This window comes from Felis catus, chromosome F1, assembly GCF_018350175.1.
Source record: "Felis catus isolate Fca126 chromosome F1, F.catus_Fca126_mat1.0, whole genome shotgun sequence".
NCBI classification, from domain to species: Eukaryota; Metazoa; Chordata; class Mammalia; order Carnivora; family Felidae; genus Felis; species Felis catus.
In genome coordinates, this window is record NC_058384.1 from 31,794,948 (window position 1) to 31,808,356 (window position 13,409).

Here is a 13,409-nt window from a genome sequence, read left to right on the forward strand (position 1 = left end):
ATGGGTAATTTCTAACTATTGCACAACTTTCCCTTCTATGATTAAAGTCACAGACCTTTACCTTTACTATAAGGTACTAACACATTTCATTTTTTAAGAAGAGATATAGCAACTTTTTAAATAATGAGTTTTAAAATTAATTTTTGTACTTTGGTAATACTCCTTTAAAATGAATAAGAAAATTAACATATGTGCTGTCACATTTTCAAGGATTAATGCCTCAAACATTAAACAAAAAGTCAAGAATTAAAAACAAAATATATAATCAAAGGCTTCAAAATTCATAAAAAAGGTAACTACATTTAGATAAACATCTCGATTTCACAGAAATGATTTCTTAGTATTTAACCATGTTAGACTATAAAGTTAATTCTCAAATAATACAGGTTATCAATAATTTGTTTGTTTTACTATTAATTCTGATAAAGGTCATTCCAATAATTAGCTGAAGAGATTTAAAAATCTCTTATTTCATTTTTAATTTTTCATATTCTTCATTCCCTCATTATTAGAGATAATGAACCATCTGCTATATAGATCTTTTATTTTTTTAAATTTTCTTTAAAGTTTATTTCTTTATTTTGGGAGACAGAGAGAGCAGGAAAGGGGCAGAGAGAGAGGGAGAGATAATCCCAAGCAGGCCTCGAAATGTCAGTGTGGACCATGAGATCATGAGATCTCGTGAGATCGTGAGACCATGAACTGAGCCAAAACCAACAGTCAGACGCTCAATCGACTGAGGTACCCAGGAGCCCTGTCCTTTTAAAGCTATCTGATTTTTAAAAATGTTCTTTGTGAATTATTTTATTCAAAATTTAAAAGTCTTAAACATTTCTTTCAATAAAAAGTTTAACTTGTAGGTCTTTTAGATTAAAAGATCACAGGGGCGCCTGGGTGGTGCAGTCGGTTAAGCGTCTGACTTCAACCAGGTCACGATCTCGCGGTCCGTGAGTTCGAGCCCCGCGTCGGGCTCTGGGCTGATGGCTCAGAGCCTGGAGCCTGTTTCCGATTCTGTGTCTCCCTCTCTCTCTGCCCCTCCCCTGTTCATGCTCTGTCTCTCTCTGTCCCAAAAATAAATAAACATTGAAAAAAAAAATTTTTAGATTAAAAGATCACAGAAAATTACCTGTACTCAATAAATAAATAAATAAACAAACAATTCCATTTTTTGGTAAACATTTGTCAGAGTCATCCTAAAGGCTTTCAGATACTTTTAGAACTCAGAGTAGAGTAACAAACAGAAACACTGAAAGAAAAATGTTCAAGTCCTTGAGACAAAAGTGTTTATAAAAGCAAAATCCTTTATTCTGAAAGGTCAGACTTTGCTAGGACTTTTGTGGTATCTACAAAATTGGTTGAACTACACTTTCTTAGGACAGAAACAACCAGGAGATATTCTTTGGATTCAGCAAGTATTGAGGCAAGCTTTAATATCAGAACATTTCTCTACACACCTGTTCCACGTTGTAGCCATGTTTCTCTTTTGCAATTGCAATATATTCATCCACTGCAATGAAACAATATTACATAATTATTATTTACTTCATTTTCTCAGGTCTACATTTTTTAACAAAGTGAAAAAAAATAGCTGAATTCATTTTCCATGAAGTCATTACAAAAAAAAAAAAACAAAAAACAACAGACTTTTACTTCTAGGAACAGGATTAGAAGCTTACTTGGTTTAAAATTTTACCTACTATGATTTATAGCTATGATTATACAGCACATATGTACTAAATTCAATGACATTACACAAGTATTTTTGTGTACAAAAAAGACCAATTGGTATGTAGTCTATAGAGCCTAATACATGTAAAATATTGGATAATTTCTTCATTTTCTGTTGCAATCTTTATTTGAAGAGACTTAGCTGTTTCAGACCCCACCTCGTAGTAAGAGTTGGCCCAAGTCTTTACCTTCCCCTTTCTGATCGCTGTACAAAGGACAGTTTATCTATGGTTTTGCCAGCTATACATAATAACACATTTAAGTGTGTTTCAGTATCCCTAAATTTTCTTCAGCTCTTCCTGTAGGCCATATAGAAGGTGTCTAAATATTCCATTTTCATTCAACTTCCATATGTAATCAAGCCACCAGAATTACTTAGATAAGCACAGCTTCAATGATTATGTACTAGGTATTTCAAGGCCTCATTGCTGAGACATCTGCCATTTCACATTCAGCAGGACTCGGTTTTATGTGAAATCCATATAGTCACTCCTGTTTGATCCTTTTTTAAGTATATTATATATTTTTTAATATATAAAATTCTCCTTTAGCATATTTGGAGAAGCAGAGGTTAAGAATTCTGATCCCAGAACAGCTAGTTTACCAGGGCTTGATTCTCAGCCTTGCTGCTAGTTTTTTGACTTTAGGCAATTAACTTGACCTTTTCGTACCTTAATTTCCTCACTTTAAGACAGTATCTTCTTCCTAGGATTAAATGAGCTAATATACATCAAGTGCTTAGAATAACAACTGACATAATTTTAGGTACTTTATATGAGTTTGCTATTATTAGTAGTCAATATAATATAGCTTAATATATAAATAAGATATTATAACAATAATGTTGTTAGAATAACAACTATTTTTTATGGATGCTACTATATAGTTCCCTAGTGCAGGGATCCAAATATTGGTGCAGAAAACCCAAATATTATATTTCATTTAGAACTTCACGTAGCATTAAAACACAAGACAGGTCTAAATACATGCTGATTAACTTTAACAAAAATGTCTTACAGTTCTATAAACAGAAGGCTAACCAATACCAGTTAACTTGTGGTTTTCAACCTGGGCTATGCATAGAATCAGTGAGGAAGCTTTTAAAAAGTAAGTCCAGACTCCACCCCTAAAGATTCTGATTTAATTGGTTTGAGATAGAGACTAGACATCAGTACTGTTTTTTAAAAGTTCCCCCAAACGACTCCAATGCACAGCCAGGGCTGAAAACCACTGCACTAGATGTTCAGTCTAGGACATTCTACATGGATACCACACAATCAGGATATGGTGGCTTTCTGAATTTTGTTTTCCACTTTGCTAAGAAATGCACCATTGTATAAAACACTGCTAAGACAGCAAAAGCCATTGATACCCTGATGCTCAGTTTATGAATGACAACCTTTGCTTGTAATGAGAACTGAACCAGAGAAACCTGATAATCTCCTTCAGGGTTCTCAGTATACAGTCCCAGGCCAAATGTACAATTTTGTGTTTTCTGTTAAGAATGCCTCAAGGGCATGTAATTCCTAGATTACCAGCTAGACCTTTTTGTTGGTATTCCAAAGCTCTCAAATAGGAATTATCAGGTATGCAACATAATACTCAATTTTCCATTTTTAGTTCTCTTATTGCATCAATAAGTATGCTTAGACTTATGCACATGATATATAAGACATCATTAATTTTCATGGGACTAAATAAACCATCATGGGACATCTTTAAGATTTAGCAAATATTTTTAAAAGACAAGCTTATTTTATAGCTGCAAGAATAATTGTGTGGTGGTTTCTGTTTGGGTTTTAACAAATTCAATGATAACTGAATGGAGGGGTGGGTATCTTAGTTTTGTTACCTGCACGTTTCCTATATCTGATGTGCCGCAAAGGATCAGGTCCGCTACATCACATTGAAGTCTAAAGCCACACCATGATTCAAGAAGTGCATGGTCAATGATCCAGAAGGTCTCCGTCCAGAAATGGAGAGCTCAAAGATGACCTGATTGATGGCTGCTGAAGTCAGTTCTTTCCCCTTTCCTCTTTAAAATGGTAATGATAGTGGGGTCTTTGAAGTTTGAAGGCATTTCTTTACAGCTCCATATACTGAGGAAAAGCCTGTGCAGATGTCTACATAGTAACTCCCTCCCCTGCTTGAGGATTTAAGCAGCAATGCCATCAGATCCTAGGTATTTTCAGTCTTCCTGGGACTGACACAAATTGGAACGATCAACCCACTATCTTTCAAAAGGAAAAACATTCTAATATAACAACCTCCATCAAAACACAAAACAAAACAAAAGCAAACCGTTTTCTTACGAGAATCTAAGCAACCCAAAACAAATATAGGTTGGATTTTGAATTGGTTGATAGATCCCTATGGACATAATATTCAATTTCAGAAAACTTACATTTGGTATCTGGGATACTGTGATACGGAGACCATACAAGCATTCCTCCATTGTCTTTATCTGTGTATTTTGTAGCACCTGGGGAAAAAATTGATTACTTTAAATATGATGGATTTTATTTACATTCAAAATAAATATAAACAAAGCAAGCTTTATTTATCTCTATTTTATATAGTACCTGCAAAAGGACAAAGAAAGTACAGGGAAACAGAGAAGGAAAACAGGCTCACATTAAATATACTAAATATTTCATTTATGGAATTGAAGAAAATTTCACAAACACTAAAATTTACCCCTAATAAAGTTTACACTCTTTAAATTAAAAAAAAAAAAAAAAACTTTAAGTACATTATATAGCCCTAATTCTTGGCAGGTAATAAACCTGGTTTGATCTTCTGTACATTACTTAGGGGTCATTAAAAACTCTTTTAAGTTTATTTATTTTTGAGAGAGAGCATGAGCGAGGAAGGGGCAGAGGGAGAGGGAGAGTATCCCAAGCAGGCTCCACAATGTCAGCAGACAGCCCAACAGGGGGCTGGATCCCACAAACTACAAGATTATGACCTGAGCTGAAATCAAGAATCGGGCACTCAACTGACTGAGCCACCCAGGTGCCCCAATTCTGACGTTAAAAACTAGAGAATACATCAGGTGGTAACTTATTTCTGTTTTGCCCCATATCTAAATGGGCCAAGATTACCATAATTTAAAAATACTTATGCCTGCTTTTTAAGGTTTTTATTTAGTCTTATTCCTTGTGAATCTGCCAGCTATTTTTTTTCGGCATTTTCATTTATTAGTTTATATTTATAAAAGTATGTACTCTGTGTGAGAGGAAAACAAAGTAAAAAACTGTAAAAGTTAATAATGCTGTTGAAATGTAACCTGAGAGTCTACCTCTAACGTAGATGCACGCCATTACTGTTTCTTATTTCTAATCTGTTATAATCTAAAAAGTCAGAAAAATCAAGCTCTATTGGAACTGCATGTAAATTAAGCACAGAATGGATGTAAGCTATCCCAATGCCAAGTACACGCCCGTGGGTTCTGTCTTTTAATTACTTGGTGGTCTTTTTCTGGCTTCTAATTCCTAGGTGCATTCAAGTTAATTAAAACCATCAAGAAATGAAGCATTGTTGCCACCTACTCACTTGAAGACTTGTGTATGAATATGTCATAACTGACTTTTATGAGGTGTTGATAGCTACCACCACTAATGGCAAGAATTCCAAAATTGTTCACATAAAACATTAACAGAATTCTCAGGTTCAACTGTAATCATTCATAAAGTTATAAGATATTTGGAATAAACAACATTCACTTCCAGGGGTAAAGAACTACTACTACAATCTCAAACTAGAGAAGTTATCTATCCAACAATAATTTAATATAGTTCAGTAGTTTTTAATTTTTGGAGAATCATTACACATCACTACTGTATATGTATAATCAACAAATTATAGTTAGAAAATGATATATGTGATATATATGAAGCTAAAATTGTTGAAAAAATATATGTGTTTTACTGTAAGGAAAAATTAAGGATGGAGAAATCTGAAATGAGGGAACACTACCAAAGTAGTAGAAAAACCATAATTACAAGTGAATCGAAAAGCAAAACCTACTGCAAGTTGTCACAAAGGTCTTCAAAAAAAGGTTTTTTTTAAAATCTTTATTCATTTTTGAGAGAGAGACACACACACACAGAGTGCAAGCAGGGGAAGAGCACAGAGACAGGGAGACACAGAATCCAAAGTAGGTTCCAGGCTCCGAGCTGTCAGCACAGAGCCTGACGCGGGGCTCAATCCCACGAATTGTGAGATCATGACGTGAGCCAAAGTTGGATGCTTACCCAACTGAGCCACCCAGGCATCCCTGTCAGAAGTATCTTTAATAAAAGAGGACAAAAATAAAAGCTGAAAATTTACAAAAATGCAAATTAGGAGTACATTATGAAAAATTCATATTCAATGAAAACAAATTCCAGGTTTTTTTAAAAAAAAAAAACTTCAAAAGTAAGATCTAAATTAAATTTCTAACCACATAAAATACAAACACAAAAGCAAAACAGGCAGCCACTTGATGGAAATAAAACAGACATGCTATCTAAGTGTTAGAAACCTTTTATCTACTGCTATTTCTAGTGAGTATTCTAAATTTCAAATCTTTAACATGGCACTGATCTTTTTTCACAATGGATTATGACAATAAGATAATTTAAATCCTACTTAATAGAATAAGGAATGCAACAAAGGTTTCCATAAGTCTCAAGTCTTAAGAGCACATCATGCTTAATATTTAAACATATTTCCTTGCATTTGATTCTTGCATTAAAGAAAATCTTAATTAAAATATCTTCCTGAAATGTCTCTCCTTACACAGATATAAACTTTTTTTTTTGTATTTTTCCCTATGAAGAATAACAGTTAAGTTTCCAAAAAAATTCTTAGCACTGTAATTAAGGGCCTGATCTGACATCCAAACTGTGGGGACTAACAGCTCTTCTAATATGGGGGTAGGGGGGTGGTGCTAATAAGGGAGAGTAATCATGTCTGGTAGTAGAGAATGCCTAATTAGGCATTTCACAATGTTCTTTTCCTAACCCTTGAACTAGACTTCACCATTTTCAATCATGTATGTGTCAACTAGGCTTAAGAGATGATTGATGTTCATAGGAAACGAGATATTTTAGCATAATGGTTAAGAGTGTAACCATTATACAGCCAGACTCCAAGTTTGAATCCAACCTCTGCCACTTCCTAGCTTTATCATCTTGGGGAAATTTATCTATGCTGTCTGTGCCTCAGTTTAAACTCTTCTTTAAAACATGGATAATGAGGGTTGCCTGGGTGACTCAGTGAGTTAAGTGTCCGACATTGGCTAAGATCATTATCCCGTGGTATGAGTTCAAGCCCTACATCAGGCTCTGTGCTGACAGTGCAGAGCCTGGAGCCTGCTTCATATTCTGTGTCTCCTTCTCTCTCTGCCTCTCCCTCCCCCTGCACTCTCTCTCTCTCTCTCAACAATAAATAAAGCATAAAAAAAAAAAAAAAAGCCACGATGATGAGAGTACCTACTTCACAGTATTATTTAAAAATTTTTTTTTTCAACATTTATTTATTTTTGGGACAGAGAGAGACAGAGCATGAACGGGGGAGGGGCAGAGAGAGAGGGAGACACAGAATCGGAAACAGACTCCAGGCTCTGAGCCATCAGCCCAGAGCCCGACGTGGGGCTCGAACTCACGGACCGCAAGATCGTGACCTGGCTGAAGTCAGACGCTTAACCGACTGCGCCACCCAGGCGCCCCTTCACAGTATTATTTAAACATTAATGAATTATGGGGCACTTGAGTGGCTAAGTCAGTTAACCGTCTGACTTTGGCTCAGGTCATGATGTGAGGCTTGTGGGTTCAAGCCCCCATGTTGGGCTCTGTGCTGACAGCCCAGAACCTGGAGCTTACTTTGGATTCTGTACCTCTCCTTCTCTTTCCCTGCCCCTCCACTGCTAGTGTTCTCTCTCTCTCTCTCTCTCTCAAAAGTAAATAAACTTAAAAAAAAATTACAAATTAATGTATGCAAAGTACCCAGCATCTAGTAAGCTTTACCCAGGACATTTCTAAGCATAAGTATATGCTTATTGAAAACAGTTCTTTCTTGAGTTCCCTTCTATCTCTGAAACGGCTTCTAGTCACCGTATCAATCAGATAACAACATAAATGAACACAAACAGCTGATGCCTCCTCTCACCAACCCCTTGAAAATGAGATTGGATAGCTGAAGTGACTAGCAACTCAGACCTGACTCCTCTCCTACAAAAGAAGAGGAGAAAGTAACTTGTATTATTAAAAACAATGTACCCCTCAGGATGCTTTGCATCCCATAAAGTTTTATCCTTTCCATTATAAAAGTTGAACAAAAATATTAAAAGGATATAAACTCAATGGTTATTTTTCTTTTATGTGTACTAATATTTAACATTATATCCCCAAACTGTCTGGTACTCAGAAATAATACTGAGAATCAAACTTGACTCACCACAAAATAATCCAGTCTTAGAAGTATCCTATCTTCTAAAGAGATGAAAAAACAAATAGAAACCTAGACAGCAAGCTACCATCATGTAAAAAAACTATATAGTAGCAGGACAGTTCTGAAAACAAAATTATTAAACGGTTTTTAAAAGCATGAAACACTGAAAAACTTAATCCTTTTGAAATGTTTTAGATATCCTTAACTGCAGTTGATAAAGTACATTTATGAGACCAACTGGGAAAAACCAACAACTAAAAGCCAAAGGTATAATTCTGATAAGCCAGGATTTCGACATCTATAGGAAATTTCAAAATAGGTACAAAAATAAAAATCTTCTATTTCTTCTCAGATTTAAGACATTTAAAATAAGGATTTTGACTGAAATCCTGGGATAGTCTATATAAAGAACTTAAATCCTGGGGTGCCTGGGTGGCTCAGTTGATTGAGCATCCAACTCTTGATTTCAGCTCAGGTCATGACCCCAGGATTGTGGGATTGAGCCTCACGTCAGGCTTCATGCTAAGCATGGAGCCTGCTTAAGATTCTCTCTCTCTCTCTTTAGGGGTGCCTGGGTGGCTCAGTTGGTTAAGTGTCCAACTTCAGCTCAGGTCATGATCTCATGGCTTGTGGGTTTGAGCCCTGCATCAGGCTCTGCGCTGACAGCTCGGAGCCCGGAGCCTGCTTCAGATTCTGTGTCTGCCCCTCCCCCGCTCATGCCGTCTCCCTCAAAAATAAACATTAAAAAAAATTTTTTTTAAAGATTCTCTCTCTCCCTTTGCCACTCCTCCCCATTCTCTCTCTCTCTAAAATAATAATTTAAATACTGAGAATATTAAGACATACCAAATATATATTTTTAAGAATTTTTTAACGTTTATTTCTGAGACAGACAGAGCATGAGCAGGGGAGGGGCAGAGAGAGAGGGAGACAAAGAATCTGAAACAGGATCCAGTCTCTGAGCTGTCCGCACAGAGCCCGACACGGGGCTCGAACTCACGGACCGCAAGATCATGACCTGAGCCGAAGTCGGACACTTAACCGACTGAGCCACCCAGGTGCCCCCATACCAAATATTTTTTAACATTCTGCAATTTACAGATTTAATTCACCACCTTCAAACTGGGATAAACAAAGACTTTCCAAGGAGTACATGAGCATAAATAGATTTTATGGGAATCAATTTTCCCTTTAACTTCCCTATGTTCCCTTTCCCACAAAATCTGCCTAAGAACTCACCTGCAGTCTAAGCTGTATACTCATTCTACTCTGACCCTCTTCACAAATACCTTTTCTCACTTAAAAAAGCAGCTCTCACCCCCTCCCACATCTGACAAGAGTACACTGCCTAAAATCTTAAACCTCCGTAGTGCCAAACAAAGGGTGTTTGCAAGGCTCTCCTTTACTCAAGGCATCATAGCTATTACAATTTCAATCAATTACACAATAATTGTAATCATTCAAATCAGAAGAGACTTAACACTTAGAACCTTAGGTTCACAAGAATACATATTACAGTGGTAGAGATCAATAAAGCACTTCAAGCTAAAAAATATAAAATCCTGTGGGGAAAATGCACGGAAATGATGTAAAAGATAAAAAGGAAAAATGTAAACTTTCAGACTGTGAGCCTATTCATTCTTTTTTTTTTTTTTTAAAGTAGGCTCCTCACCAAGTGCAGAGCCTAATGCGGGGCTTGAACTCATGACACAGAGATCTAGATCTGGGCTGAGGTCAATCGGAAGATTAACTGACTGCGCCACACAGGTGCCCCATTTCATACTTTTTATAAATAGATATTATCATATTACTGCAGTAAATTTAATCTCATACACTTAAAATAAGGATATAACAATTTTATTTCAAAGTGTTAATATTTTCAATACACTGGAGATCATGTTTTTCAACTATTTAAACACAGCAACAAGTGATAGATGTCAAAAATATGTAAGAAAATCTTTTTTTTGAAAATTCTTTTATGGATATACAAGCAAAACATCTGTAGACCGCTGCTTTATAGACATTAATTTTCACCTAATCTTATGATATAGTTAACATTATCTCCCATTGACACATGAGAAAACAAAGGTCTGGATACATCAGATGGGTCATCAAGGTCACTAGGCCCTATTAACTAAGAGGCATACAATACGATTTGAGGCTATAATCACCACAGGAAACTGCTCCTCCTTGATTGATGAATAGTCAGGAGGCACTAAATAAAGTTGGGAAGACCTAGCGAAAAATGTAAAAAAACAAAAAAAAGGCACCTAAGAAAATAATCAAATCCAATTAGTAAATTTTTATAAAGGTCTTTTTAGCAATGATCTGTTAATTAACATAAACTATTCCTAATCTCCTATATTCACTAATTCCAACTTAAATCACACTTCTTCTCATATTTTTTAAAATACCCATTTTGGTAAGTCATTCTGTGTTTGATTTCTACCATCACTATCATCTCCCCCAATAAAAATATCCTCCAGACACACACGAATCCTCTTTTAATTTTCCTATATTCTGATCATAATAATCTTGGTAGCTAAGGAATTTTTCTTCCAAATAGCTTGCATGGTTACTGGTGAATAAACTCTATGAAGTGGTTAACAAGACTAAAGATGATGTCTCTGAAGAAGAGAAAAGGAGACAGGAAATGACCATTTCTCAATTTCTATCATTAATTAATGAAGATCTCTTTTCCTTTTTCCAATGAAATGTTTTAATTTCTCAGCGAATTACATTGAATTGATACGAAGTAGAAACTTCACACAACAGTACAACACTCAGAATAAAATAGACAATGGTACTATGTTGAAAGGTGTAGAGGTTCAATACTTCCTCGTAAAAAGTATCTAACAACTGATAATCTTCATTTGTTTGACAAGATTTGCTTACGATGGCTATAGAAAAGTCCACCTAGGTTTAAATGATAACTGGTTTTAGTTGTGTCCTTGGGCTCAGTATTCTTCTGCAGATGATTAAGGAGAAAACTTCTAGATGAGGTTTTAAAATAGGACATATATCCTTATTCTAATAAGGAGTATCAATTGTAACCTAAGTAAATTGAAAATATGACTAAAAAGCAAAAAACAAAAGAAAAACCTTTACAGTGGTCTATGCCATGGCATGTATAAATAGGTTCCAGCAAGAAGCCTGGGTTTTACACACAAGACCACCTAATCTACCTGTGTACAGCTGTCTATGAAATATAAACCTACCTAGTGGAGCAAAAAGATAAATGTTTATTAACATATGAACAGTTCTGACTGTTGAGTTCTAATTTGTAAGTAAGTTTATCATTTCCCCAAAAAGCAGAGTACCAACGAAAGCCCCAAATCAGAAAGGTATAAGTGTATGCAGAATCATTCTTCCTAATTATGAAATTTAACCTTTACTGAGTAACTCCCACATGCCCAGTCATGTATTCCTTATAAGAATTCCATGAAGTTTTTTAATTTCCATTTTACAGCTAGGAAACTAAGGAACAGGGAAGCTTGCTCAGAGCACAAAAATTAAACAGCTGGGAACTGAAATCAATGTATCTTAAGCCAAAGCATGCTTTTTCCAAATGTCAATACCTGAGGCAGCATAGTAATGTGAAAGTGTCATCCACCTACTAGTTGCATCAATAAACAAAATTAATTTCACAAAACATTTAAAATTATTTAAGCCCACCAGCACACACATTTGATAGCTTCTGAATAAAATCTATTAACAGCTATGTCATTTAGAAGGCAACCCAGATCTAGTGAGAGCTCTTGTATCATTGTTTTTACCTACTGAAAAACAGACTGCTTTGACAAGCCTTTTAACACTCATTATTTTATCCTCTCCCCTGGGACAGGAGGAGCTGCTATCTAAAACTCTTCAAATGGTTGGTAAATAGCTCGCATTGCCGTAATGGGCAGGGGAAGAACGATAATACCCATCTACACCCTATAATGAAGCAAACAAGCTATACCCCTTCCCCAAAATACAAGTAAGCCATATTAATTAATATCTAATACAGAACTCGAGAGTTCGACACAATGTTATTATAAGCGGGCAATGGGCAAAAAACTGATCAACTGTAAGGGAGAAGGGAAGAAAAAAAAAAGAAAAACAAAAAACAAAAAAATGGGGGAGCTCCTTCAAAGTCTGTCCAAAGCCTGCACTGAAGAGGGTCTGGGGTGGGGGGAAGGAAACCCGCTCCACTCCGGGAGGCTCCAGCAAGGGCGCCTCCATATGCGGAACTCTCGCCCAATCCCCGTCCAGACTGAAATCCCGTGACCGCCAGAGAGCCTGTTTGGAGAAAAGTAGACAGGGAGCCCGCAAGCTGGGTTGGCAGAGGACGCTGGAACCTGGCTGCTCGGGAGAAAATGTCTCCTTGGCAGCTGCAGCCACTGTCCTGTGGTCTGACTTCCTAGGGCTGGCTCGAGGGCGAGGTGTGCCTCTGGCTTCTCCCCACCCCCTTCCCCCATCCCTTTCTCTCCGCGGCTCCTACACTCCGCAGGGCTGTCTCGACCAAAGCTACACCACCTAGCCAAAAAGAAAAAAAAAAAAAAAAAAAGAAAAGAAAAAAAGAAAAGAAAAGAAAAGAAAATCCCGTGTGCGCGCGGGTCGGGCAGGGCTCGCCCTCGGCTTCGGCCGATGACAGCAGCCCCCGGCATCCGCCGCCCTTGCGGAGCGCGGCCCTCCGCTCCCCGGGGCCGGCGGTGTGGCAATTGACATTTGCATGGCTCTTCCACACGCAGCCCGCACACCCTCTCTTCCAGCCCTCGGCCCAGGAGCCGCTCCTTTCCCAGCCCCGGACCCCCGAATCCGCCGAGGGCCGCCTCCCTCTGCTCTCTCCGACCTCGCCCCAGGCTCATGGGGGCAGAAAGGCGATGCCACCAGCGGGCAAGTGGCCTCCAAAGGAACCATGTTAACCTTGCAATGCACACATCTGCCCACACGCCCTGTGTCACAGCCCTGCCAAGCCTGACAGCCTCCCCGCCAGATGCCTGCCCATCCCAGCCCCGCATCCCCTCCCAACCGCACACCCGGACCCCTACCTCGCCCGCCCTTCCACCCTAAGCCATTCCCAGAAAAGGGGAGAAAGGATTTTGCTTAAAACAAATATATCTACCTGGATCAAATTCAGGGATCCGAGCTTGGTATTCAGCTCCGACTCTCATCCCAACATCTGCAAAGCAATGCCAAAAAGAAAAAAAAAAAAGAGAGAGAGAGAAAGAAAAAGAAAAGAAAGAAAAGAAGAAAAACGAAGA

The 13,409-nt window shown here is 37.5% G+C and overlaps 1 protein-coding gene across 8 annotated transcripts in view; it reads right to left on the reverse strand.

The window, feature by feature from the left end:
• Nucleotides 1–13,409, reverse strand: part of RCOR3 (REST corepressor 3) — a 53,487-nt gene that overhangs the window by 39,414 nt on the left and 664 nt on the right. For 4 of the 8 annotated variants that reach the window (XM_003999327.6, XM_003999326.6, XM_019821851.3 and 1 more), the window contains exons 2-4: nt 13,271–13,327; nt 4,133–4,210; nt 1,455–1,507 (exon numbers count right to left, since the gene is read on the reverse strand). In XM_003999327.6, coding sequence (XP_003999376.2) covers nt 1,455–1,507; nt 4,133–4,210; nt 13,271–13,327 — 188 coding nt within the window. Of the gene's footprint in view, nt 1–1,454; nt 1,508–2,399; nt 2,419–3,580; nt 3,764–4,132; nt 4,211–10,334; nt 10,411–13,270; nt 13,328–13,409 lie in introns of those variants that run through there. The other 4 variants (XM_045048783.1, XM_045048782.1, XM_023248068.2 and 1 more) reach the window with 4 other exon arrangements.